The sequence below is a fragment of the Acipenser ruthenus genome, chromosome 6, assembly GCF_902713425.1.
Source record: "Acipenser ruthenus chromosome 6, fAciRut3.2 maternal haplotype, whole genome shotgun sequence".
Taxonomy (NCBI): domain Eukaryota; kingdom Metazoa; phylum Chordata; class Actinopteri; order Acipenseriformes; family Acipenseridae; genus Acipenser; species Acipenser ruthenus.
This window is the reverse complement of record NC_081194.1, coordinates 56793968-56817840: the sequence shown is the minus strand read 5'-3', so window position 1 is coordinate 56817840 and position 23873 is coordinate 56793968. Positions and strand designations below refer to the sequence as shown.

The window sequence follows — 23873 nt, the reverse complement described above, 5'->3', positions numbered from 1 at the left end:
AAACTGCAAAACAAGATCTAAATGCTCAGTGTTTCTCCAAACTGTTGGTACCTGGTGATAAACCAAGCTACCAGCACACAAATGTTTGGTATCAATCTCTGATAGTCCCAATGCTTCCATGGGAATTCAATACCGCCATGTAAAAAGATATACTAGTCTGCTCTGGCTTAAGTGTCCTAAATTTTGGGATACCTCCATCTTCATGCAAAACCCAATAGTATGTTCAGGTTTGTTAGAACATCAGATCCTACAGACTTCCAGGGTATGTTCTCTTAACACAGGAAAATGTATAAACGAGAGTAGGTTGTTCAACCCATCAGTGCTCATCCTCTTCCTAGTAGCTGATTAATCTCAATATGTATCAGATCTTAAAGGATTCCAATGATACAGCATCAACAGGTAGCCCATTCCATAGCCACATCACTCTCTGTGTGAAGTGGCTCCTTTGTCCTAAGTCTATCTCCACTTAATTTCCAACTGTCCTCTGGTCCTGGTTTCTGGTTGCTCTTTGGACTTTCTACAAGGCTACAAGGTAATGTGGTGGCACATTGTTAAAGGTGCTTGTCCTGATGAGCCCACCTGGCATATCACATTGAGATCATGACCTGTGCTCTGGAAGCTTGTTCAGTGCTTCCCTTTCAGCACCCACTGTACAGAAGAGCCTGGCTAGTTTACACAACCACATATAGATCTTGTAACCTTCAGAGGCTGATCCTTCCTTTTATGGTATCACTCGTTGCCAGCTGAGAGAATCTGTACTGTCACCCCTCTTTGAGAACATTAATGATTTTTTTTTTATATATATAAATTAAAAACTTCAATGATTTATAATTCTTATTGTGAAGTTGTTTGACTTTTTTACATGTTTCCATTAGGCCTGTTCCGATTAACAGATTCATCGGACCGATTAATAAACTAAAGAGTTGATCGCAGATTATTATTTTTTTTTTTACAATTTAATCATGCAGAATTTTATATTTTTATATAAAATAAAATAAACCAATAGAAGAACTGCATTTTCTACGCGGCAGTCCAATCATAAGTGAATGGAGGCGGGACATAAACAGTTGAAGGTCTTGAGTAAGTAACCAATTGGGAGAGTCAAAGATCTGACCCTTGTTATGCATGTGTACAATCATGAGTGAGCAGAGGCAGGACATAAACGATTGAAGATATTCTCAGATTCAATTGAAGTTTAACCAATTAGCGGTGTAAGAATAACAGAATTTTGCATTATATTGCTTATAATAGAGACTTTTATTGAGAATTATATTGAGAACTTCGAAGTAATATTTTGAATTACTTTTTAAATTTTTCTTTATTTTTTTAAACGTCTTCTGACAACTGAGATATATTTGTCGATTTGGTTACGAATCAATCTACTGGTTAATCAACTAATGCCCATAAATTAACTGATCAAAATTTTGAATCGAGTGACAACCCTAGTTTCCATGCATCATGACATCTGAAGTACCTGCCACCTGAAACTTTTGTTTATTATATATAACCTGTTGGACAGCAGATGCTTGCAGTTTTGCAACACAAAATTCCATTCCAAGCAAGAAACATCTCTGAAGGGTCAGTGCTAGAAGTTGGTGCTCAATTATTAAGAGTCCTTCTGTGCTCTCTGTATCATTTCTGAGAAGATGTTCACCTGGACGTCTAACTGTAAAGAGATTCTGTCCAGAAAAAGACATGGACTAATAAATATGGACAAACAAGTTTGACTACACAACAGTAGGTGAATGAATTTTTTTTAAACCCACATGAGGGGGTCATCTTGACAGGCATTAAACTGAGGCTAGATCTGTCCATTTGGCAGTCAAAATGTTAAGTAAGTAGTAGGAGCAGGGACCAGGGCTTTATTTAAATGATTACACACCAGCAGAGTGGCAAGGTAAACAGACCTGTTTTTTCTTGGCGCAGTCTCGCTATTTAATGCTAGCTTGTTCGGCAGAGGGAGATTATAAAACAATTACAGGGTGGGGATTTGAATTACATTTTTCCATTGTGTGCGTGTGTATGTATTTCTTTTGCCTACAATGGGTGCTACATACAGTGCATTCGTAAAACCACACCTCGGCTCCCAATGACATTTAGCACTTGGAAATATAAAATGTTCCATAATGTGCAGCCTATTGTTTTAAAACGTATCCAAGCTATCATCCCAGTTGCCAGGTCATATTACAGGGTGTGTTAGTGTGCCACTCCTGTCTTTACCTATCTTATCCAGTGTTGTGGAGGCCAGTGCTAAACAGTAACTGTCTTCCGGTGGAAAGATATTATCAATTGTACTCTGATTGAGCTGGGTGTGTTCAGTCTTGAAGTGTCTGACATGAAGTGGGATGTTGAGGATCATTTTTTCGCAAATTCCTGCTTTGAGGGTGAGGTGCAACAATAAGAGTTTTCGGTGAAGTGAAGCTAAACTACTACTGTACAACAGCCAAATAAATAAGGGACTCCTTATTGTACTGCAGCCTCTCGTATGGATTTTTTTTTTTCTTTTTTTTTTTTTTTTTTTTTCACCAAATTCAAATTAAAGTGAACACCTGAATCAACACAAATATAGTTTTGCTGCCTTTCTCTGTGGAGTTGACAGAGATTGTGTCCTTACTGTTTCTTCTTGGAGCGCCTCCTTGTGCACTGATGATTGAGATCCATGCTCCTCTGATCATTGGAAGCAATTGACAGTGTATGCTTCAGTGCTTCTGATCATCAGCAATAGCAGCATATTATCCAGACTATAATTAGCTGTCAAGAAGGTGCAGGCTTCGTTGCGACTGCAACACTAACGCGTGCATCGTTAGCCGCCAAGGTGGTGCATCTGTGCTTCATGCGAGCTGACAGGCGCAAACCACGATGGCAATGTGTGAGCGAGTGCCAGCGAGAGTTCGGCTTCTGCAGCGCTTCTGTTCTGCTTTGCCTGATATTTTTGTAGAAATGCATTACATTATTTAATCATCATGATTTGCTGAATCTGTTGCCTGGAAGCAATGGATTCTGCATTATAAAAATGTCACTTTCACTTTAAATATGTTTATTTTATTATTATTATTATGATTATTATTTTTATCATACTCTGGTCAATACACACATCCAGTCTTAGTAAAGCCAAGTTTAGTACACAGTGGTACTTCTAAACAATTAAATGTTCCACATATAGAGCATCTGATTTGGAACTCCTAATATTACATTGTAAGATGTATTTCTGTTTAGAAATACATTGCACTCATCTCACGGTTTTTCACTGTATAAGAGTCGTTCTATATAGAACGAACACGACACTTGGTTCTACACAGAAAGCCCCTATGATCCAGTTTTGAACCCCACGTTTTTTGGAGGATTTTTTTCCCCGGAAGTTCTGGAATTTTATTTTTAATGAGAATATATAGGCTATGTTCTGATTCTAATTTCCTCACTGGATTCAAATGCTTTGGAAATCGACCATGTGACGTCATGAAGACTCAGTCCCCAGGGAAAAGCGCTCAGCAACAGAAGTGTTATATGTGCACTGGCCATAAAAGGAATTTTCATTGACAAAAGGAAGTATTACGAAATCAGCTAGCGAATCGTCTTATAGTGATTAATATTGTGTCAATAGTCAATTGTGAACCGATACTAACCGGATTTAAAATAAACGACGGTATTTAAAATAACTAAATCAAATAAACTAATTAATTCATTGACAATAATGCAAAATTAATTCAACCACACCACATCTAGTCCAGCACTAGAGTTTAACCACAGCTGCAACAATGTGTTGAAACGACACATCCGTTGTCAAAGCTATAAATCTTATAGTAGTTTTACAGACATAGCCACCACATCACATTTAGTCAATCTGTACGCTACAGTTCACTTAACTGATCGGGGGGTAATGAAGATCAGTACACATCACATTAGATTTGACTGCAAATGCAGAAATTACCGGCCCTTAAACTCTCCAGTCTTTTCATTTGCAGCATCACCGATACCCCGGTAACGTGCAGGGTTGTACAGCGTGGTGGACTTGAGTGCTCTAATGGAAGACTGCACTAGTATACCGATATAGTACCACGTCGGTGACACTCACCTGTCTCTTCAGCTAAAGATTACAAAACAGAGCGCGATTGCATAAATAATGTATATCTACCTAACTAACAGTAAATACAAGTTCAATAACAAATACTATAATCTTGTTCTCGTAGTTATAATTCGTAGAAAAAAAGAATGTAAGGTGCATTCTTGTGTAAAGCCTACGACGTTTCCTTTAACATCTTCTTCAAAGTCACTCACACATGTGGAGGCAGACACACGTACAAATGAATTCGCAGACCCCTATTCTGGTAATAAAAATAAGTCGGTTGAAAAAAAGGGAATCCCTTCTGTCTCTTTCGTCACCTTAACCAAGGACACCCACACGCGTTTTCTCTGACGCAATTGCCCATTTTAGGAAACATGCGTCAATGGCTCGGACCAAAGCTTGCACTGCATGGTGGTGTTTTGGAAATTGTCAAACAATTAAACACTTTTCAAGTGTGAAATCAGAAATAATATTCAGACTTTAGTCACTTTAAATTAAAAATAAGAATGAACTGCACAGACGCGTTGATTATCATTATTTGTGGTCACATCTCAGTGGTGAGGCAAAATGCGTTCAACCCCTTCCCCGTAGATGCACTCGGCCAGAATGACGTAAGTGAATCCACATGGCACTTGTTAAGACGAGTTGCAGTTCAATGTAATACCATTTCGGTGACTCATCGGCGCAAAGCGGTGCAAGGGATCGCAAAAAACTCATCAGAAGGAAAAAACCGAACTGTTCCAGGGCTGGGGAGCGAGCGAGAGACACAGAGAGAGAGAGAGGTGTTACAACAAAGCGCGGTATTAAAGACAAGCGCAGAAAAAAGTTAGAGAGTGAGTCACTCGCATATCAACAGAGAGGGACCGACAGTACTGAACGCGTCTTGTTACTTACCACAGCCAGGGGAAAATTAATGACTTAAATGATTCATGTTAGTAATAGGTTAACAACTTGACAGGGTACAGTTTTGAGAAGAAGTGTGATCTGATAAGATCAGCAATAAAAAGTGCATTTTATTTAAAGGAAATGCATATATTTTTCATATAGAGAAAGTATTTACTTTTGTATTTTCTATAAAGCATTAGCTTTAAGTTTAGGGAACGTTTGTATTTGTGTTTTATTATCATTGTAAAATAAGAAAAGAAAATACTTGACATTCCTGACTAGGATTTTTTGTTTTTCTTTTTGAACTTTTAAAGTTTTTTTCCCTCCATCTGGTGGAACTGATACAAAATACGAGGTCTGAAAAGGAGGGGATAACATAAGTATCCTCGACCGACCACTATCCCTTTCCCCAATAGTATTCCCCGTGGATCATGTACCAGGATTACTCCGGGAACTACGACACGTCCTCCCGAGGCAGCAGCGCGTCTCCGGCCCAGCCTGAGAACTTCACCAGCGGCGACTGTACCATCGGCAGCCCCATCTCGTCCTCTAGCTACCAGGTATATTATTTATTGCTTTGTAGCAGCGTCCGAAGTGCTTCTCTTAAAGGCGCAGCACCTTCTTTTTAGTATACAATACCTATGTGTGTTGTGGGGGAAATTGAATCTGTGAAGAAAGTCGTTATTATTATGTTCAGAACAGTTTTGCTGATATTTGAGGTAGCGCAGAAACTTGAATAGGGCGTGGAAGGCAGGCTTCATTCAACTTCCAGACCATCAACTTGTTGTTGTGGATCTAGTTGTGTGTGTGTGTGTTTGTGTGTGTTTTTTTAGTTTAACGAATATTATATCTAAATAAAATAATAATGTTTAAATGTATTTTACGCTCCAATGCCTGTTGGTACCCAAATCATAAATATGTATTTTTACAGTATTTTTTAATTGAATCAATACAAAGTCTCCAGTAAAGACACTGGAATATGTCTGGAGCGTGGGAACTGGAATGCGTCAGTAGACTTGGCGAGCCACGAGTGTAGTTGTTTCGCACTGGGAACAAGTTGAACTGACTGTTTTAATGCGAGTCATACCTTGCTTGGTGTACAGAGGGGGGTTCTTGGGGGGAGACAATATTACATTGTATAAAAAACCGTCTTCATTTTTGTGGGGGGGCACATTCGCGTGACCCTATAGGAGCATCAAGTACTTGGAAAAAATGTCGTGCATTCCATATGTACGCCGAAAACTGATCAATGCGTAATTATTAGCAACAGACCAGTTGGACTGACTGAACAGTTCAAATCAAGAAGGAAAAATAAAACGCATTCGTTTTATCAAAAACTACATGAACTTAATTATTATTTATTTAAGTAATAAAAGCGTCTGATATGAAAGACGAAAACTGGGGGTTAAATGAAGCTTAGAGGGTTTAGGATCACATCAAATAAAAAATAAAAAAACTGTAAACTAATTTAGAACCTTTTTTTTTTTTGTACTTCCTTTGAATTCCCAAGTAAGCAGCATTTCGTTTCCGTGCTTTGCAGTTCGAGTTTGCGCTGCCAACTTTAGTAACTGAAATCATGATGTGCTTTATGGGCTGAGGAAAGAAACGTAGCCCACTTCATGTCATTGTATGTATTCAACTAACTTTATTACATTACAAATAGCTCCATTCAGCTATCCAGATTCTCTACACTGCCTTGGCTGCCATCCAGTGCTGAACACCCACCATAATTTTGTCTGGGTAAGAGAACCATGTACTTGGCACTTAACAACCCTGGTGGGGCAAGACGGCTTTGCATTTCCCTAGTTGGGGATCAGAACTGTATTACAGGTATTGAAATACTGTACTGTACACTGCATCATTGAATAGGTCATTCCTTAGCTATATAGTGCCTATTTTCGATCATTTGAATAGCTATTTGCACTGGTCTGTACAAAATCAAGACTTGGGTGATCTGTGTTATAGCTTATTAACGAAAGGTATTGACATTGATTACTGCTGAAGGACACGTGTTCGAATTCAGAACCTGAAGCATTTTGGGCGAAACACCTTTGCTGCATTGGATGCTGATGTCTTGTATCCAGTTCGTAACGTAATGAGCTGGATATCCTGATTTTAATGACATTCCAAACACGTTTTTCTCATAGAAGCATCGCGTTCCACATCGCTGAGGAACTCGAATATTCATGTAGAATCCAGTAGAGGTCTGGGTTAATTGTTAACTTGACTTGCTGTCTATACGACTTGCTTTCATTCTCAATCTGAGCGAATATGAAGCAGACCGATACTAGTGCCGGGCTTGGTATTAAACCAACGATGCCATTTATAATCTTGTCATTTAAGGCAGTGTGGACCAGTGATTAAAGTCCAGGGCTTGTAACAGAAGGTCGCTTCTGCCACGGACTGCCTCACTGTGTGACCCTGAGCAAAGTCACTTAACCTCCTTGTGCTCTATCCTGTGGATGAGATGTTAAATCAATGTCCTATTGTAAGTGACTCTGCATATAATACACAGTTCACAGCCTACCTCTGTAAAGCGCTTTGTGATGGTGGTCCACTATGAAAGGCGCTATATTATTATTATTATTATTATTATTATTATTATTATTATTAATAATAAACATGTTGCTGTACAAAGTATCTTTCTTGCTGGTAAACTACTTATGTGTAAATAATATTGTGCTGTATGTTGTTGATGTTAGAAGAAATTACTGAATAATTAATACATTACACCTGCTGGATCTCCATGGGCTTCATATGGGTGGCCAAGCATAATAGGCGATACAAAATCGACAGTATGGATTGAGAGTGATTATCTTATAACATGCAAATGGTCAAAATTAACATTTTATTTCTAAAGATGTAAATCCTTATAAATCAATGAAACGTAATAAAGCAATGTCAGATGTTGGTTACCATTGGAAACCCAGTTGCCAGTTGAGCTACTCTGTGGTTTACCAAGTCAACAATAGACACCGTAGATGGTGAGACTTTTCAGATTGTCACAAGTCTTTTCAAAATCTCAAGGTCTTCAGACATCCCATTTTATTCACTGATTTTTGTTTGTTTGTTGTTTATATGTCAAACGCTCAGATTGTGTAACTATTATTATTATTATTATTATTATTATTAAATTATATAGCATTGCAGGGTTAACAACACTTGTAAACATATCTCATTAGTAGACGCTTTCGTTTTAGAATATCTAGATAAAAATGTTGTAAAGAAATCTCGAAAGCGTCTTGCAGAGTTTATAATACTTATCTTTTCTTTCTAACCGTACTACAAAGCTCTCCACCATGTTGGTATGCACATGTTTAAAGTACCCATGCTTTCTTTGCTGGATACATTGGCCCTGAATATCAAAAGAGTCTTCCCAACAGCCCGAAACTCGATGTTTCCGTCTATTTTAACTCGACTCTTATCCCAAAAGTTGTTTCCATCAAAAAATGAAAAACCTTTCTGATGTTTTCTGGCAGGTGGAATGGGTGCTCTTTACATAAAGTTGGCGGAATAACTATTCAGTATTAAAATGAGAAACATATATGTTAATGATGCAAAAGACCGTTTTTACTTAATTTCTGGATTTCAATCAATGGATAGGTGGGATTGAAAGGTAATAAAGGCAGAGAAAAACAAACAGATGTGTGTTTCAGGAGATATGGGGGGAGGGCAGCTACAGTGTCCTTTTCATAAGTTAAAATCGCTAACAGCACATTGGGCTTCATCAAAATGAGCTGTCAAAGAGTCACTCCACCCACATTAGAACCTTTATCGTTTTTAGCACAAAGCCTGTTTGAAATGGTTCCACCTCTTTCAAAGACTCCTAATGGAGGTGGGAACCTATTTTAGATGGAAAATACTGTTCTTATCCTTCCTGCGACTGCGACTTTTCTCATTCTTCCTGGCCATATTTGAGATATATAATTTTTTTTTAAACCCCGTTTTTCTCCATGTCCAATTGTATTTTAGGCTTTTGTATTTTAGGCTTAGCTCACCACTACCACCCCTGCGCTGACTTGGGAGCGGCGACGACGAACACATGCTGTCCTCTGAAGAGTGTGCCGTCAGCTGACCGCTTCTTTTCACTCGCCATGCAGCAAACCAAAGCTACAGCGTCGGAGGACAACGCAGCTCTGGGCAGCTTACAGGCAAGCCCGCAGATGCCCGGCCAGTCCACAGGGGTCGCTGGTGTGCAGTGAGCCAAGGACACCCTGGCCGGCTTAAGCTCTCCACCGCCCCCCCCCACCCCCCCAGGGCGGTGCATGGACAATTGTGCGCCACCCCCTGGGAACTCCTGTCCACAGTTGGCAGTGGAATAGCCTGGACTCGAACTGGCGACCTCCAGGCTATAGGGCGCATCCTGCACTCCACGTGGAGTGCTTTACCAGATGCGCCACTCGGGAGCCCCCCATATCTGATTTTTGCTCGGAACACAAATGTTAAAACACTGCCACAAAAGTCCTCCACGATGGTCGGAAAAGCTTTGATATTCAGGGCCATTGAGTTACTTTCCTGTTATAATGCAGCTTCACACTTTTGTGTCATCCTGCTTGACTCAAACCCTGGAACAGGTGACTGACACAGAGCCAGACATTTCTTCTGATAGGGACAGTTCAGCACAAGGGGTCTGTAATACATGCAAACCAACTAGGAGGTGAGGTCTGCTTAATAGGGTTGCTCAGTCAGAAATGTTTCAAAGTTATAAACCTTTATTAGATATGACAAGTTGTACTCAACAATGAAGAGGCTGTGAAAAGGTTAGGAAGATGATAAATAGTAGATAAATAGTAGAACAATATATTTGCAAAAGGTTTCTACAGCTTTATGGACACATGAAGAGTATAGCCTACTTGTCGAAAACATGTTGACTTCATCTGAGTCAATGTAAAAAAATAAAGCCAACAGCAAAACAATTAGGTGCTTGTGAAAATGTGATCAAACCTAGGGGTTTTAATAGTTTAGACTTTAAATGAAGTGTTAGACAAAGAGAAGACGACGTGATATATTTTATTGGACTAACAAGACCTCAAAGGTCTCTTCTTCAGGTGAAAGTAGGGCTAATACGGCTACCATTTCATCTATCAATGTTAAAGTGTATAATGTTTTTATAGTTCAACTGTTGTCAAAAATATGCAGGCCAAATACAGTTAAGCCTTAGTTTTTTAACAACATAAGAAAATGTATGAATGAGAGGAGGCCATTTGGCCCTTCAATGCTCGTCTGGTTCCTAGTTGTTGTTGGATCTCAAACCTTCTCAAGTTGGGTCTAAGAGGATATATGTGATTCAGCATCAACAAAATGGCTAGGTAACCCATTCCATACCCTTACCACTCTGTAGTGTCTCCTACTCTGTCTGCTTAATTTTCAACTCTGGCCCCTGGTGTTGGTGTTGGTGTTAGTTAAGACTAACTTTGTATTCCTTGTTCAATATTTCTAAAATTCTATACGCATACAGTTTCATACACAGATACATGTTTCAGTAATTTTAAAAAAAGGTGAAAGAGGGATTCTTATGATGATTTTTCTGATGGGTTACAAACATTTTCAATACATTAATATTTAAACCTTTTAACATGTTTAATTATAAAGTTTAAACATTCAGAAATTAACACCCCTAGTAGAAATATATATTTTTTGTACAGCCTTGGTTAAACCAGTGTTTAGAGTTAAGAGACGAGATCTTCAAATCCTAATAACAGGTCCTTAGGAGTCTGGCAGAAGACGGGCACAGACTGGCAGAGCACAGGAACACTCAGCCCTAGCAATTACCCCACTATAAATAGCAGCAAAGAATACTAATTACACCATCCAACACGCAATCTGATGTACCGTCCACCGTAGACAGGAGGAAACATCAACGCATGTATTAGCAATGTAAAATGGACTGCTGTGTAGCATAATAGTCTTATTAATCATTTCAATGGCAAACGTAATCTGAAATGATGCCCTGCCCTCTTTATCCCACCGCTCACCAGAACACAGTGCAGCTTCCCGATAGCATCCCATTCCAGCGCAGGTGCATTGCACATTCCTGTTAGTTAGAGGAGTCACAAAAGATTTTGTTTGAAGTGGCACGCAGTGTTACAGATGACAGCCATACCAACTAGCTAAATAACTTGAAGTGCTGGAAACCAGGGGGACTATGGATTCAAATCTCTCCTTGCAAACTCCCTGCATTAGTCATTTATAATATAACTTGTCCTATTCTAAATGATTAACTCAGTAGGTTAGAAATGCACCACATTTGTTTATTTAGTTATTTGTTTATTTAGCAGACACCTTTATCCAAGGCTTACAGAGACTAGGGAGTGTGAACTATGCATCAGCTGCAGAGTCACTTACAATTACGTCTCACCCGAAAGACAGAGCACAAGGAGGTTAAGTGACTTGCTCAGGGTCACACAATGAGGCAGTGGCTGAGGTGGGATTTGAACCAGGGACCTTCTGGTTACAAGCCCGTTTCTTTAACCACTGGACCACACAGCCGAAATGTACACAGTGTTTCATACTTCATAAAATAATGCATGTATCATTACATATTTCTGAAACTGAGTGTTGTGTTAAATTGGCAAAAAATGTTACTAGCATTTTCAGAGGAAATTTATTTTTTATTCCCCAAATTACAAACTAAGCAGTGCTGCTGCTTGTGTAATGTAATGGTCATGTTGAGGGTGCATGTGGTGCCACGTATACCAATGGTGGAGATATGGAGTAGTGTGCTGTTCAACATATTAAAGGGCACAGAGACTGCCCGAAGCAATATTTCCGGTTGCCATGTACCATCTGTCAACTGTAATTGAAAGAAGGAGAAATGTTCTACTGTAAAATGGAAAAGAAACAGTGGTAACACAAGTATGTATCATACCAAGAGCACTTCTTACTGAAGCACAATGCCCTTCTCAATATACATAAGCTAGTATGTCTATATTGGATTGGGTAGTTTTTGATGTATGACTGCTATAGCAAATCTTAAAGAATCCTAGTAAGTAATCTTATTTTATAAATAATCTGTTACTCTCATTAAGTATTATATTTGAATTCTTTATGAATAACTGAGTACTGCACAGGAAGTAAGTGCACCACTACCCTCACAGAACTTATCTATAGAGCATTTTCATAAGGTAATATTCATTGTATATGAACTAATTACACTTGTGTTTATAAGGGAACACTAATATCCATTAGATGAAAGGAGGCAAATATATTTGTAACTGAACTGACATAATACTAGAAGCTTCCCCGTTGCCCTGTCTATTGCACAGTGTTGACTGGCTGTAGACTGACAGACCCTTTGTGTGCCTCTACCAAAGACACATCTGAGGGGCTGAATTTTAAAGGTAATGGTTGCCTGCACGAATGCTTGTAAACTCGGGCTTGTTGAGCTTTTCTCCAGTATCAGGCCGCTATCGTTCTGTGAGATAAGACCTGTGCTGCCAAGAGGAAGTGTCACAATTCACTGCACTTATTTGTTCATTTGAAAATATTTATCCAGGCTAGAAAGTTTCTTGAGAATTGCATCATCTGTTTATTTTCCAAGGACGCCCTGTGTAGGCAGGCAGTGGAACTGTGGTGTCGAATTCTTGCCTGCAGGATGCCAAGAGTTTCCGGAACTTTAGTTTCAGAAACCAAATTCTCTCATTTCAGGGAAACTTTTCATAGGAAAGATTAGGTACCTGCGAACATAATCAGACACAAGCATTGCTAAACCCAATGTTTTGTAATCTCTTACTGAGATTACAAAACATTGCATTATTACAGTCCATTCATGCCAAAAAAAAAACCTCTCCACAACATCAGCCTTCTAGGTCTCTTAAAAAGGAGTAAGGAATAAATACAGCTGCACAGCAATCCCAAAAACATCTTGCCTCGTACTCTTACAAGTGGATTATACACAAACTAAATAATATGTAATACTGAATGTCGCATGTAATAATAATCGCTTTACTACGAACATAATAAATCCATTGTACCTATACTCCTATAAGGCGTAAACATATAACAGTGGTATTAATATATGTTTATAAATAGCTCATACTGTAGGAAATACTTTTAACAACGTTAAATGTTCGTTTAAGTCAGACAAGGGCGGATTTTTAAAGCATTCCATGAATGATTTGGTCTTGCGGAATCAATTATTCCCAGAACTGCCTTGTATTTCCAAAACAACAAACTCCTGGTGCCCCCTGCTGCCTCACTGTCAATTTCTGGGAATTCAGTTAAATATTCTGGCATTCTTTGACTGCCAGTGTGTGTTTGTGTTATCGTGTGCACACACCCAGTAGCTCTTGGCGAGTTATTACTGTTTTATTGCTGCTTCCCACTTTACTGGAACTGACAGCCATGCTTTAGGGTATTCAAATCTGAGTCAGCACACAAGTTTTTTTTTCCCATTCTATTTTGGCTCCAGCCATGAAGCGCTGCCAAATGCATAGGATTGTTTTGTAAAGTGGGCTTCCAACCCCACTCCTTTGTGTGTGGGTGGGGTCGTGGGTCACTTAACTTTTTTGCTAACTTTTCTGAGGTCTTTCAATAAACACAAAACCTAGACTTTTTGTTCAGCATGTTACAGGAATACTTGTCTAAACACCTGCTCCAGACAGATTGTGTTGATATTTTAAACAAGACTTTAAAGACCCCAGACTTAGGGAATGTAGACCGTGACGTCCCATTGCAATTATTCTGTGGGACCTGTTTAACTGAACGTAGGTGATATTGCGTATTGAGTGGATGAATTTGCTTGCAATTTGTGATCTGTTTGGCTATATTCCACCGCACATTATTCATTTCATTTCTACATTATATAAGTGTGTGGTTTCAGTGATTTGCTTGCATTCCTCACCTGTGACATTGTGTGGGGGTAGCTCAGGAAACATTTGAATGTTATTTTGTATTTTATTTAAAAGAAATCAAACAGTCCAACAGGCCAACCCAGGAAGATAGGTACAACTCAAATATGGTACGGCAAAAGTGTTGCAGTTTTGTTACACTAAAAACCATGATGCGGACATCAGTCTTGTTTTCTTTTAGAATCGCAAAGGAACTGTTCTTGTCAGATAATGATGATGGCATACTGATGACTAAACAAAACCTTCATAGACTTCATTACGTTTCTTAAGTGACTTTTACCTTTGAGTGTGATTGAGTGTTTTTGAAGTTCCGGACAATGGTGCCACACTTCGACCTATATATTCTGATGAGCAGTCTCACTGTTCTGAGAAACAGCAGAATATTTTTGCAGCACCTGCTTTCTTCTCCACCTAATAATTTTGATGCAATTACTTTCGAGTTGAAACAAATATGTGGAAACCAGGCCTGTCAAACACTGCGTGACACTCATGGCAAAAAACTAACTACCTCTTGCATCAGGGCAAGGCCACCCACCTGGGGGCATGGTGAAATATAATTTTATTAAAAGGTAAATTCAAAGAATGTGAAAGGGGATTTTTCCTTAAGCCTAATGTGTGTTGTGGTAATAGTACTGCAATATCCACGTTGGCCGGATTTTGAAAAACGAGTGAAACAACCGCATTAATTAATCTCTCGAATTTCTTTAATTCTTTTAGAAAGCAAAACTCTACGTTGTCACGCGGTTGCCGGATGAGGTCTCCCCTTTCCCACACAATCACTCAAGCGGTTCTCGATAAACAGTCCAGTCCAATGGAAACTGAAGCGTTTGATTTCTCGAGCTCTGGGTATTCTGGGGCTTCCGGAGGGTACCCCAGTCCCGGCAGATGGAAACAAAATATTGTTCTACACAACGAGGTATTTAAAAATAGAGATAGAAAATGTTTCGTTACGTCTAACCAGGGATTGTAGGATATAAAAGTAGAGGTTAAAAATCACACACAAAGATACACCATATATTTAAACAATACCAATATATAATTCAATTACCGAGAGAACATTAAAAATGTAAATTTTATAATCTTTGAATACAAGGTATGTATTTGACCTAATTCTATTAGAGGTCTATATTTATTGTGTGATTTAACTGTCGTCATCAATGCATGTCTCCTATTAAGTTGTAAAAAGTTGTAAAATTAAGTTGTAAAACATTTTCTTGTAATGATTACCCAGTATTTCCTTGAGCAGGGGATGCTATCAGCCGAATGGGTGTTTTTCAGGTAGAGGCCCAGCTAAATGTTTCCTCATCACTTGGGGGAGGAGGGGGAGGGTTGTCTTAGAACTCTTACAGTTATCAGACATTTTAAAGGAACATAGGTAGTTGACCGATACATGCCGGAAACGTTACGCCCCCAACAAAGCAAAGTGCCAAATTTTTTTCCAAATCGTAGGGATTTTGCATTTACCAGTTAGTGTTCTCTTCATGTCACGCAATGATGTATTGTCCACATCAGCATGGGTAGGTACCGCTCCGTTACACAATTCAAGCTCTTGCTATCTCACCACAGACTTGGACTGGAAAAGTGTATTGGAAGGCAGTGATGCAATTGTGTGGTTTCCAGTGACATTTCATTAAATGTGTATTTTCACAATCAAAGAAATTGGATTCAAGTGAATCTAATTTATCAGAAGTTCTGTTTTCATGGTCAAATAAATTGGATCAAAGTTGGATCCAAATTATTTTTTGAGCAGTGCATTTGAATCATTAAAATGCTGTCCTGTCGACAGACATTTGTAAGGTGCCTATATTAGCTTGCTCAACATTTGATCTTGAACGTCCACACACGTCTCATCAGTAATGATAGCACTAGAGCACTGGATAAATTGCAGCACCTCAAGTTCTACCAGCTTTTTCCTGAAGTGTCCCTCATCCCAGTACTGGCCAGGCCTTTCTTTGTGAATCCTGAATAGATCATCAGCCTCCCTCTAACCCTCTCGGTCTTCTCTTGTTTGTTTGCTCAGAAGTACCGTGTAGACATGCCAGGCTCCAGCAGTGCCTTCATCCCCACCATCAACGCTATCACCACCAGTCAGGACCTGCAGTGGATGGTCCAGCCCACAGTCATCACATCTATGTCCAGCCCATATGCCCGCTCTCACCCCTACACACTGCCGGGCACCAGCCACCCTGGCTCCACTGCTCACAACGCCCTCGCCAGGCCAGGAGTCATCCACTCCATCGGAGACACGAGGGGCCGCCGCAAGAGAGATGAGCAGGTGAAGCCAGCACTACTGTCTTATATGACACTATTCACTTTCATTGGGAGTCCAAATCCTGTTATCATGCATTTATACAACACAGTACGCTTCAGATAAACTAACATCACAGTTGGTCCCATTCATAGCACAGCAGTCTATTGCAGAATGACTCATTTGGTTAAAGTCAGATTGAAATAAGCAACACATATTTTTTATTTTTAATTAAAATTCAAGTCCTTAAAAAAGAAAAAGTACAAGTAATATAATAGCTATAACTAGTCTTATTTTATTCTCTCAGAAGACTTCTCGTACACTTAATGTGCTTTTTAGTTATCACTTAATTAATCTGTAGTTCATTGACGGCAGTGTTTTTTCAGAACATTTAGTAGTTTCTAGAATTGTTACCCAGAAAGCAAAACAAAATGTTGAAATTATTAAAGGGTTAAAGACAAAAAAAGAATGTTTAACATTAAAAAAGTGTTTCTATTTGAATACGAACAGTCATTTATATATTCTGAGGTAAAGTAGCTGTAGTACTCGTAACGAAGTGCACAAACGTTTCTTATAGTTTCTACCTTCCACACGTAAGTGCTGCTGTATTCCTCTGTCTTGGAGGTGTGACAAGGGCCTCCCGTTCTGACTGTTGTTTCTGATGCCCCACAGCTAACCCCAGAGGAGGAGGAGAAAAGGAGGATCCGACGGGAACGGAACAAGCTGGCTGCCGCTAAGTGTCGCAACAGACGCAGGGAGCTGACCGAGCAGCTCCAGGATGTGAGTACTTTAAAAGCAGCACTCGACTCTGTGCTGGCGGTAATGCTAAACATGAAACCCACTACACAAACAAAATGGGTTAGGAAATTATATCTTTTTTTTTCTGTAAAAAAGTCTCAATGAACATGCACACTAGTCGGTAAAAAGTCAGATCCAAGACTTGGTTGCCGAACCTGTTTTATTGACAGGCAGACGATGAACAGGATAAATTGTATCGGTGCTCAGTGCAAAATGAACATGTAGTTATTCAGCAGTTCTAGCATTCGCAGACTTCATAATCTCTTTCAGTAATGTGGCATGAACAAACTGTGTGATTAAAACAAAAAGAGCAATGGGGGCTCTTAAACAAAACAGAAAGACATAATTCTTAAAGGTTAATCAGCTTTTGATTCAGCAACCATCGCCATCTACTGACGAGTGTTGTTCATGCAGCCAGGCACTTGACATGAACTGAAGGCTTGGGATTCACTTCCATGGACCTGAATGGGGATAGTGTATTCATTTACACTAGCGGCAGGGATGTAGTGGAGGTGGCTGTCCATATGTCACACTTTTAGAGCTTTGAAATATACCACTCCTCCAATTGTGATGAAACTTTCTCTTTAGCACAAGTTATAGATGAGCATTGATGGGCTAAATGGCCTCCTCTTGTTTGTAATGTTTCTTATTTTCTTTGTCCTTCTGTATCACACTTGTTGTTTATTCTTTTGGTTGGTTGGTGGCCACTCACTTTCCCCCTCTCCCTGATCTTGACCCTTCAGGAGACAGAGATGCTGGAGGAGGAGAAGGCAGATCTGCAGAAGGAGATTGAGACCCTGCAGAAGGAGAAGGACAAGCTGGAGTTCATGCTGGTGGCGCACAACCCAGTGTGCAAGCTGCCTCCTGACCAGCGCCACTCCCAGACCCAGCAGTCAGCCCCCCTCTCCCTGGCAGTGCGGTCCCGACAGGGAACCCTAATCCCGGTGGTGGTGAAGCAGGAGCCCCTGGATGAGCCGGCCGAACTGGCCAGACCCTCGCTGGACCACTCGCAACGCTCTGTCATCAAACCCATCGGCCCGGGAGGAGGGATGGGCTTGTACTTCTCTGAGGCAGACAGCCTCAACACTCCTGTCTTGGTGACGTCGACCCCCGCGGCCACCCCTAACGCATCCAGCCTCATCTTCACCTACCCCAGCATGTTGGAGCAAGAGAGCCCGTCCTCCCCTTCCGAGTCCTGCTCCAAGGCCCATCGCCAGAGCAGCAGCAGTGGAGACCAGTCCTCAGACTCCTTGAACTCGCCCACCCTGCTCGCACTCTAAAACTGGCCACTCAAAGACAGAAGATGAGGGGAGGAAGAAGTGATGGGGAATATGATGTTGCTTTGAACTGTTTTCCCCAGTCTAGACCAAAATGGAAACTACTATCTATAAATAATGACATAAATGATTTAAATAAGTTAATGTTATTGGCATAGTCTCCCCAAAGCAATCCTGGACATCCAGACTTTTTTCAGAGACTTTTTAAGGGCTATTGATGATGTGTTTTTTTCCTTCTTCAAAAAAAGCTGAAAGCTGCTATAACAGGGGCTGCACTTTGTGTTCAGTAAAAAGGGTTGAACCGGACAATTTAATTAGCCCAGTCTCTGTTAAAGGGGGTTGCTAAACACGTAAACCGCGTCAATGCAAGACTGGAAGGTTGCTCGTAGTGTTTGTAAATTTAAGTTTAAGTACTTCTATATACCTTTTGTATGTTTAAAGTTAGAGAAGATAAGAACTTTGCAATAATATTTTTTGTACTCCTCGCTGGATTCTTATTGTTGAGGGCAGAAAATAATGAAATAGATGAATAAATACAATACAAAAAAAAAAAAGAAACATCCCTACTAAGTGTTTTATTGCAGTGATTCTTATGAAAATGCACTTACTTTTATTCTTTTCAAAGTTTCAAATTATAAGTTATATATCTCAAGTTGTATACACAACATAACTGAAGACATGCATCCTGTTTTAGGACGTTTGAGACGCAAAGGATTTGAAGCTTGGGGTTTAAGTTGCTGGAATACAAACTCTCTTGAAAGATCTCGTTTCAAACACAGCGGTTGCATACCCGTCAATAACCCTGGGCTGGAATAGTTATATATTTATATGGCAATCTTTCCATGATCACATCAGCAGGTACTGAAAATCTGCTTGAGCATCTGGAGACTCTTTTTGCCTCTGATTCTCAATGAAGGAGGCTGTGGACTATAATATCAAATTATTTCCTAAATAGCATTCCTTTTGCTGTATTGACTTGTGTGATTCTTGTAAATGCAGACTCACTTTTAGTTCTGTGGCTCTGACATTTGTCCCATGTTTTACTCTTAACTTTTCCCTTGAAGTTTCCTAAAGAAAAAGCACAACACAGTTTAATAAAGCACGGTGAAAGCATGGTAAAGCACAGGTAAGCCTTGTAAAGCTCAGAGGTATGGTAAAGCATATTTAAAAAAAAAAAAAAAAAAACTCGGAAAACTATGGTTAATGCAGATAACAATGGGAAAACTGCATAACCATGAGTAGCTCACCTGGTTAAAGTACAGCTGTGTGGTGAGCAGGTTGAGTCATACCGCGCAGTTTTGCATCCTGGCTGTGCAAAGTCGCCGGTCTGCGCTGGGGTTTCCGAAGGGAGCATCGCATTGGCTCTGGCACTCCTATGGGTTAGGAAGGCAAAACTGGCAGGGATTGTTTCTCATTGCATGACAGCATACTCTCGTGACCAGGGAATTGCTGTGGTGAGGGCAAAACATAATTAGGTGCACTAAATTAAAACAATAATAAATTTATAATATCTATCGTGGTAAACTTCTATATGGGTTTACCCTCTTATAATGTTCTGGGAAAGTTCTTGTGGAAATCTCAAAGAATATTGCATATCTGACTAATTATTTTCAGATGGGTGCAATCAGGGAGGGGGAATATAAAGCCACTTTAGCAAGCACAGGGAAGATCAATACTTGATGTTTGCACTGGCAAAGAGTTCAGACTAGGAGACTGAACTAATCTAAAACACCAGAACCCAGGCGAACAGAGGGAATGACAGTGTAATAATGATAGGATTATAATAACAGGCGTCACTGTGTTCTACAGAAGTAATGCCCAAATTACCATTTTCTTAATATCATTTTTCTTTAAAATGGCTACTGACACAGACCCACACAACAAATTCAATGCTTGCAGCTGTTGCTTAAACACTGGAATTAAGTATATCCGAATATATTGGGTCCAGTCTTTGTTTATATTCGTGATTTGTTTGGTGTACTGATCGTAATCTGTACCATACTAATAATGCTATGTGTAATGATTACTAATATTTAGATTTAGATTCACCTGTGTGGAATTCAGCATGCAACTGGTGACCCCACACACTGCAAGAGAGCATCTTAATCACAATACGAAAGAGCAAGGCTTGTTTGCATTCGTGGTTATAAAGCTTTAAACCTCATCTCATCTCGCCGAAAGGGGACAGAATCCGTATATGTGTGTGTTTAATATGTTCATATCCTGTACTGGGAATCCAATGTGCCAAAAAAGAATTCAACAGCCTGGAAACAGTTAAGCCAGTACTTGAAAAAAGGAGCTGGCTGGTTTTACACAGGAATTACACAGGAAGGAGTTTAATATGTTAACAGTGAACATTCAAGGGGCACTGCATGTTCAACAGATGGCATTCTTTAATTGTTTTTTTTATGCCTACATCAAAATTGCATTGTTCAGTACAGATGTTAAATTGGTCCTGTGTTTGTAGATTAATTAGTCTGTTTTAAGATCTTTTTTTCCAGCGGACTTGGTTGACAACAAATCAAAAATCTGTTCTTGTTTGTTTTTTTTGTTATGTTTTTTTTTAAATAAATGTTGAAAAGCATTGCCGGGAGTGTTGTTTGCAGTTAATAACATTGATCAAAAGGTATTGATGCATTTGCATGATCAATTATAATCTATAACCCTTCTGGTTAAGGGTTATCTAATTGAATGCAAAAATGTAGTGTAAGAATAGCAGATTCTGGAATTCTGTTATTTACTTTAATACAGAAACAACATCTAATTAAATACTGCAAAACTTACTTTATCAGATTACATTTTTTTTTTACTGAGATTTCAGAGATTCACAGCTCAACATTCTTAAATGATTATTATAATGTTGTAACTCAGTGTTTTACAGTGAGAACATATGGGAGTATGTTTAATACCTTCAGCTTGATCAAATAAAATGGTATATTTCAAATATTTACAGCTTAGGGTAGCCAAAACAGATTTCATTTTGATACACATTGAAAATACTCCAAGCTTCCACCTTCTGCATTCACACAGGCCTGGTGCCAATCGGGGACCACATGTCACATGTGTTGACAAAGACCTGTGCATAACAGTCTTGTAATTGAGCCACAATGGTTGGATTGTCAGCATAAGCCCGCTCTTTGAGGACCTCCAGAAGAAGAAATCCACAGCACCTAGGGCACTGATGTGCAAACCACTAGATAGCACTGGCTCTTACTACTCTAAAGACACTGGCTGATGTATATCAGATGACAAAAGGTAAGCTCTGGTAAAATGACCTTTACTTAGACCTATAAAAAAAGTGGGGGAGGGGCTCCCGAGTGGCACATCCAGTAAAGGTAGTCCGCGTGGAGTGCAGGATGCGCCCCATAGCATGGAGATCGCCAGTTCAAGTCCAGGCTAGTTCCCAGGGGGCGGCGCACAATTGGCAGAGCGCCGCCCGAGTGGGGAGGGCTTAGGTCGGCCAGGGTGTCCTCGGCTCACCGCACACCAGTAACCCGAATAAGATTATTATATTTGTATTTTATAAGGGAATCTGGCTTGTGTACTCATAGTAATGGGGCATGCCCTTTGTCTAGTTCAGTGTACACTCTGCACTGGGTATTCATTTTTATGCTTAAAAAAAATCTGTCAGGACATCTTCGTTAAACTAGTGGGGAAAATAACAAAAGCACAACGTTAAATTAGGCAAAATTAAACGAGACTGCAAAAAATGAAATGCGAGTTAAAAGTAGGATCGGGGATCCTGCTTTTAACCCTAACCCTAACCGCAATTTCAAATGTTTATTTGCATTATTTCTTGGCCTTGAAGTACTCTTCAATGACATCAGCTTTGTTTGAAAGAAAATTAAGGGGACCAGAATTAGGCTCAAGACTGGCCTGGCCTGCCTACAAGTTGCCCATAGCTGCGTGGTCCTCCGATGCTTTCATCAACTATGCGTGTGTCCGCTTTCGTCTCTCCCAAGTCAGGAGGAGAAAAAAAACAAAACTGGGCTTTCCAAATTGGGGAGAAAAAATAATTGGCAATTCCAAATTTTAATGCTCAGCTAACTACCTGGTCCCAGGATGCAGCAGTTTATCTATTGTGTTGTATTTGAAATATTTGACTGAATTAACATAAAATGACAGGCGAAGAACCTAAAGAGTTTCAGCATAAGAAAAGGGGACAATAATTGGTTATGAAGTTACTTTTAGAACATTTTTCAAATACAGAAATGTAATAAAAGAGACTGTATTATTCCTGTACCAAGATTACATTAGTTTTCATATTACTTGGTATAGCACTAATTTAATGAGCAGTATTTGGATTCAATTAATTTGATATACCCCATTATATTCTTTCTGCATTTTTCATCAACATTTTCCTTGATTTTTGCATATTTAAGTTAAATAGGAGGCTGTGAAGTCCCTGGTTCTAATCCTAGCTCACTCACTGACTCACTGTGTGACCCCGAGCAAGTCACTTAATCTCCTTGTGTTCCATCTATCGGGTGAGATGTTGTTATAAGTGACTCTGCAGCTGATGCACTGTTCACACACCCTAGTCTCTGTAAGTCATTCCATTAAGTCTGGCATTATAGTGTGCTCCAGGGAAGATACAATAAATAACACTGAACTGTACATAATTAAAAACACAGCTTTTGAGTGAAACATTAGTATGATGCTAAGAGATGCTAAACACCCCTATCAAGGGTCATGAGGTGAAGTGTAAATACAAAATATATTTCGACACAGCTCACTAATGAGTAGGGCTGTGTTTTCTTCACAGTAAAACATTGCTTACTTCATGGCATTTCACAGTCTAAAAATAGGTATTTCAAGATACTTTATGGTTAAACATAACATTGATTTAAGCAGAAAAAATAACGTTTGTCGCGTTCAAAATTGATTATTTTCTCTAGAGTTATTATACAACAAAATGTTCCTAATATTGAAATGCTTACCTGAAAAACAGTAAATGCTAAATTGTAGAATATTTGTGTTTCTTATGTCCACCTTTTAAAGACATTCTGTTTTCTCCATCAGTGAATTATGAAAGAAAATTAAACAGATTAACAGATAAATATTTCCTATATTTGATTCAGCTGGTGTCTTTTTAGTTGAAGAGATTTTAAAGAAATTGCGCAGACCTATGCAGTGTGTTCAATAATTTACCGAAAGCGAACTAAACTGTCTGCCAGGTTCCTAAATGCAGTATGGGAAACTTGTATGAGTGCCAAACACCCTTGCAGTTCTACAGTGCTAACATCAGGGGATTACACAAGTCTCAGAACAGTGGTGGTTTTATGGGGCAGTAACATATCCATCATATGCTACGATTTTATGATGGGAAACTTGCGGAAGGGAGAGTCTGTTTAAAGGTCAGTTTCCTCTTTGCAATTACTATCTTGATCAAGCTTAAGCCCTTGAGCTACTGAAGCACTACTTAAACACACATTGACTGTTCCTTATTCCTGCCTGCAGTTATGGTCCTGTCAAACAAAGGAGTGACACAGCACATACAAAAGGTTCAAACAGCAGTGGCATCTTACTTTGGAGGCAATATCAGTCATTTCTATCCTGTCAAAGCAAGGTTTGCTTTGAGGACTCCACCCTCCCAGACAACACACACACTCTGTTTAGGTGTATCAGGGTCTGAATCTCATGATGCCTGTGTCGGAGACATGCATTGTTAATCTTTGAGACTCAGTGGCCTTCACTGGCACACAAGCCTGCATTGTCCATTGTTGAGAAGAGCATCTGATGAAGAGAAGTTA

The 23873-nt window shown here is 39.5% G+C and overlaps 1 protein-coding gene across 6 annotated transcripts; it reads left to right on the top strand.

Annotated features, from left to right (window-relative positions):
• The first annotated feature begins 4719 nt into the window (after positions 1 to 4719).
• On the top strand, positions 4720 to 20704 carry LOC117411392 (fos-related antigen 2-like). 6 transcript variants are annotated; one of them, XM_034018853.3, is made up of 5 exons: positions 4720 to 4845; positions 5365 to 5508; positions 15818 to 16072; positions 16718 to 16825; positions 17587 to 20704. In XM_034018853.3, the coding sequence occupies exons 2-5, from the start codon at positions 5380 to 5382 to the stop codon at positions 18121 to 18123; spliced, it is 1029 nt and encodes a 342-aa protein (XP_033874744.1). In that variant the 5' UTR covers positions 4720 to 4845; positions 5365 to 5379; the 3' UTR covers positions 18124 to 20704. The 6 variants fall into 6 exon arrangements, with proteins under 6 accessions (XP_033874744.1, XP_058881555.1, XP_058881553.1 ...); XM_059025572.1 differs by having other exon boundaries at positions 4720 to 4863; XM_059025570.1 differs by having other exon boundaries at positions 4720 to 4863; positions 5263 to 5508.
• Positions 20705 to 23873: the final 3169 nt, after the last annotated feature.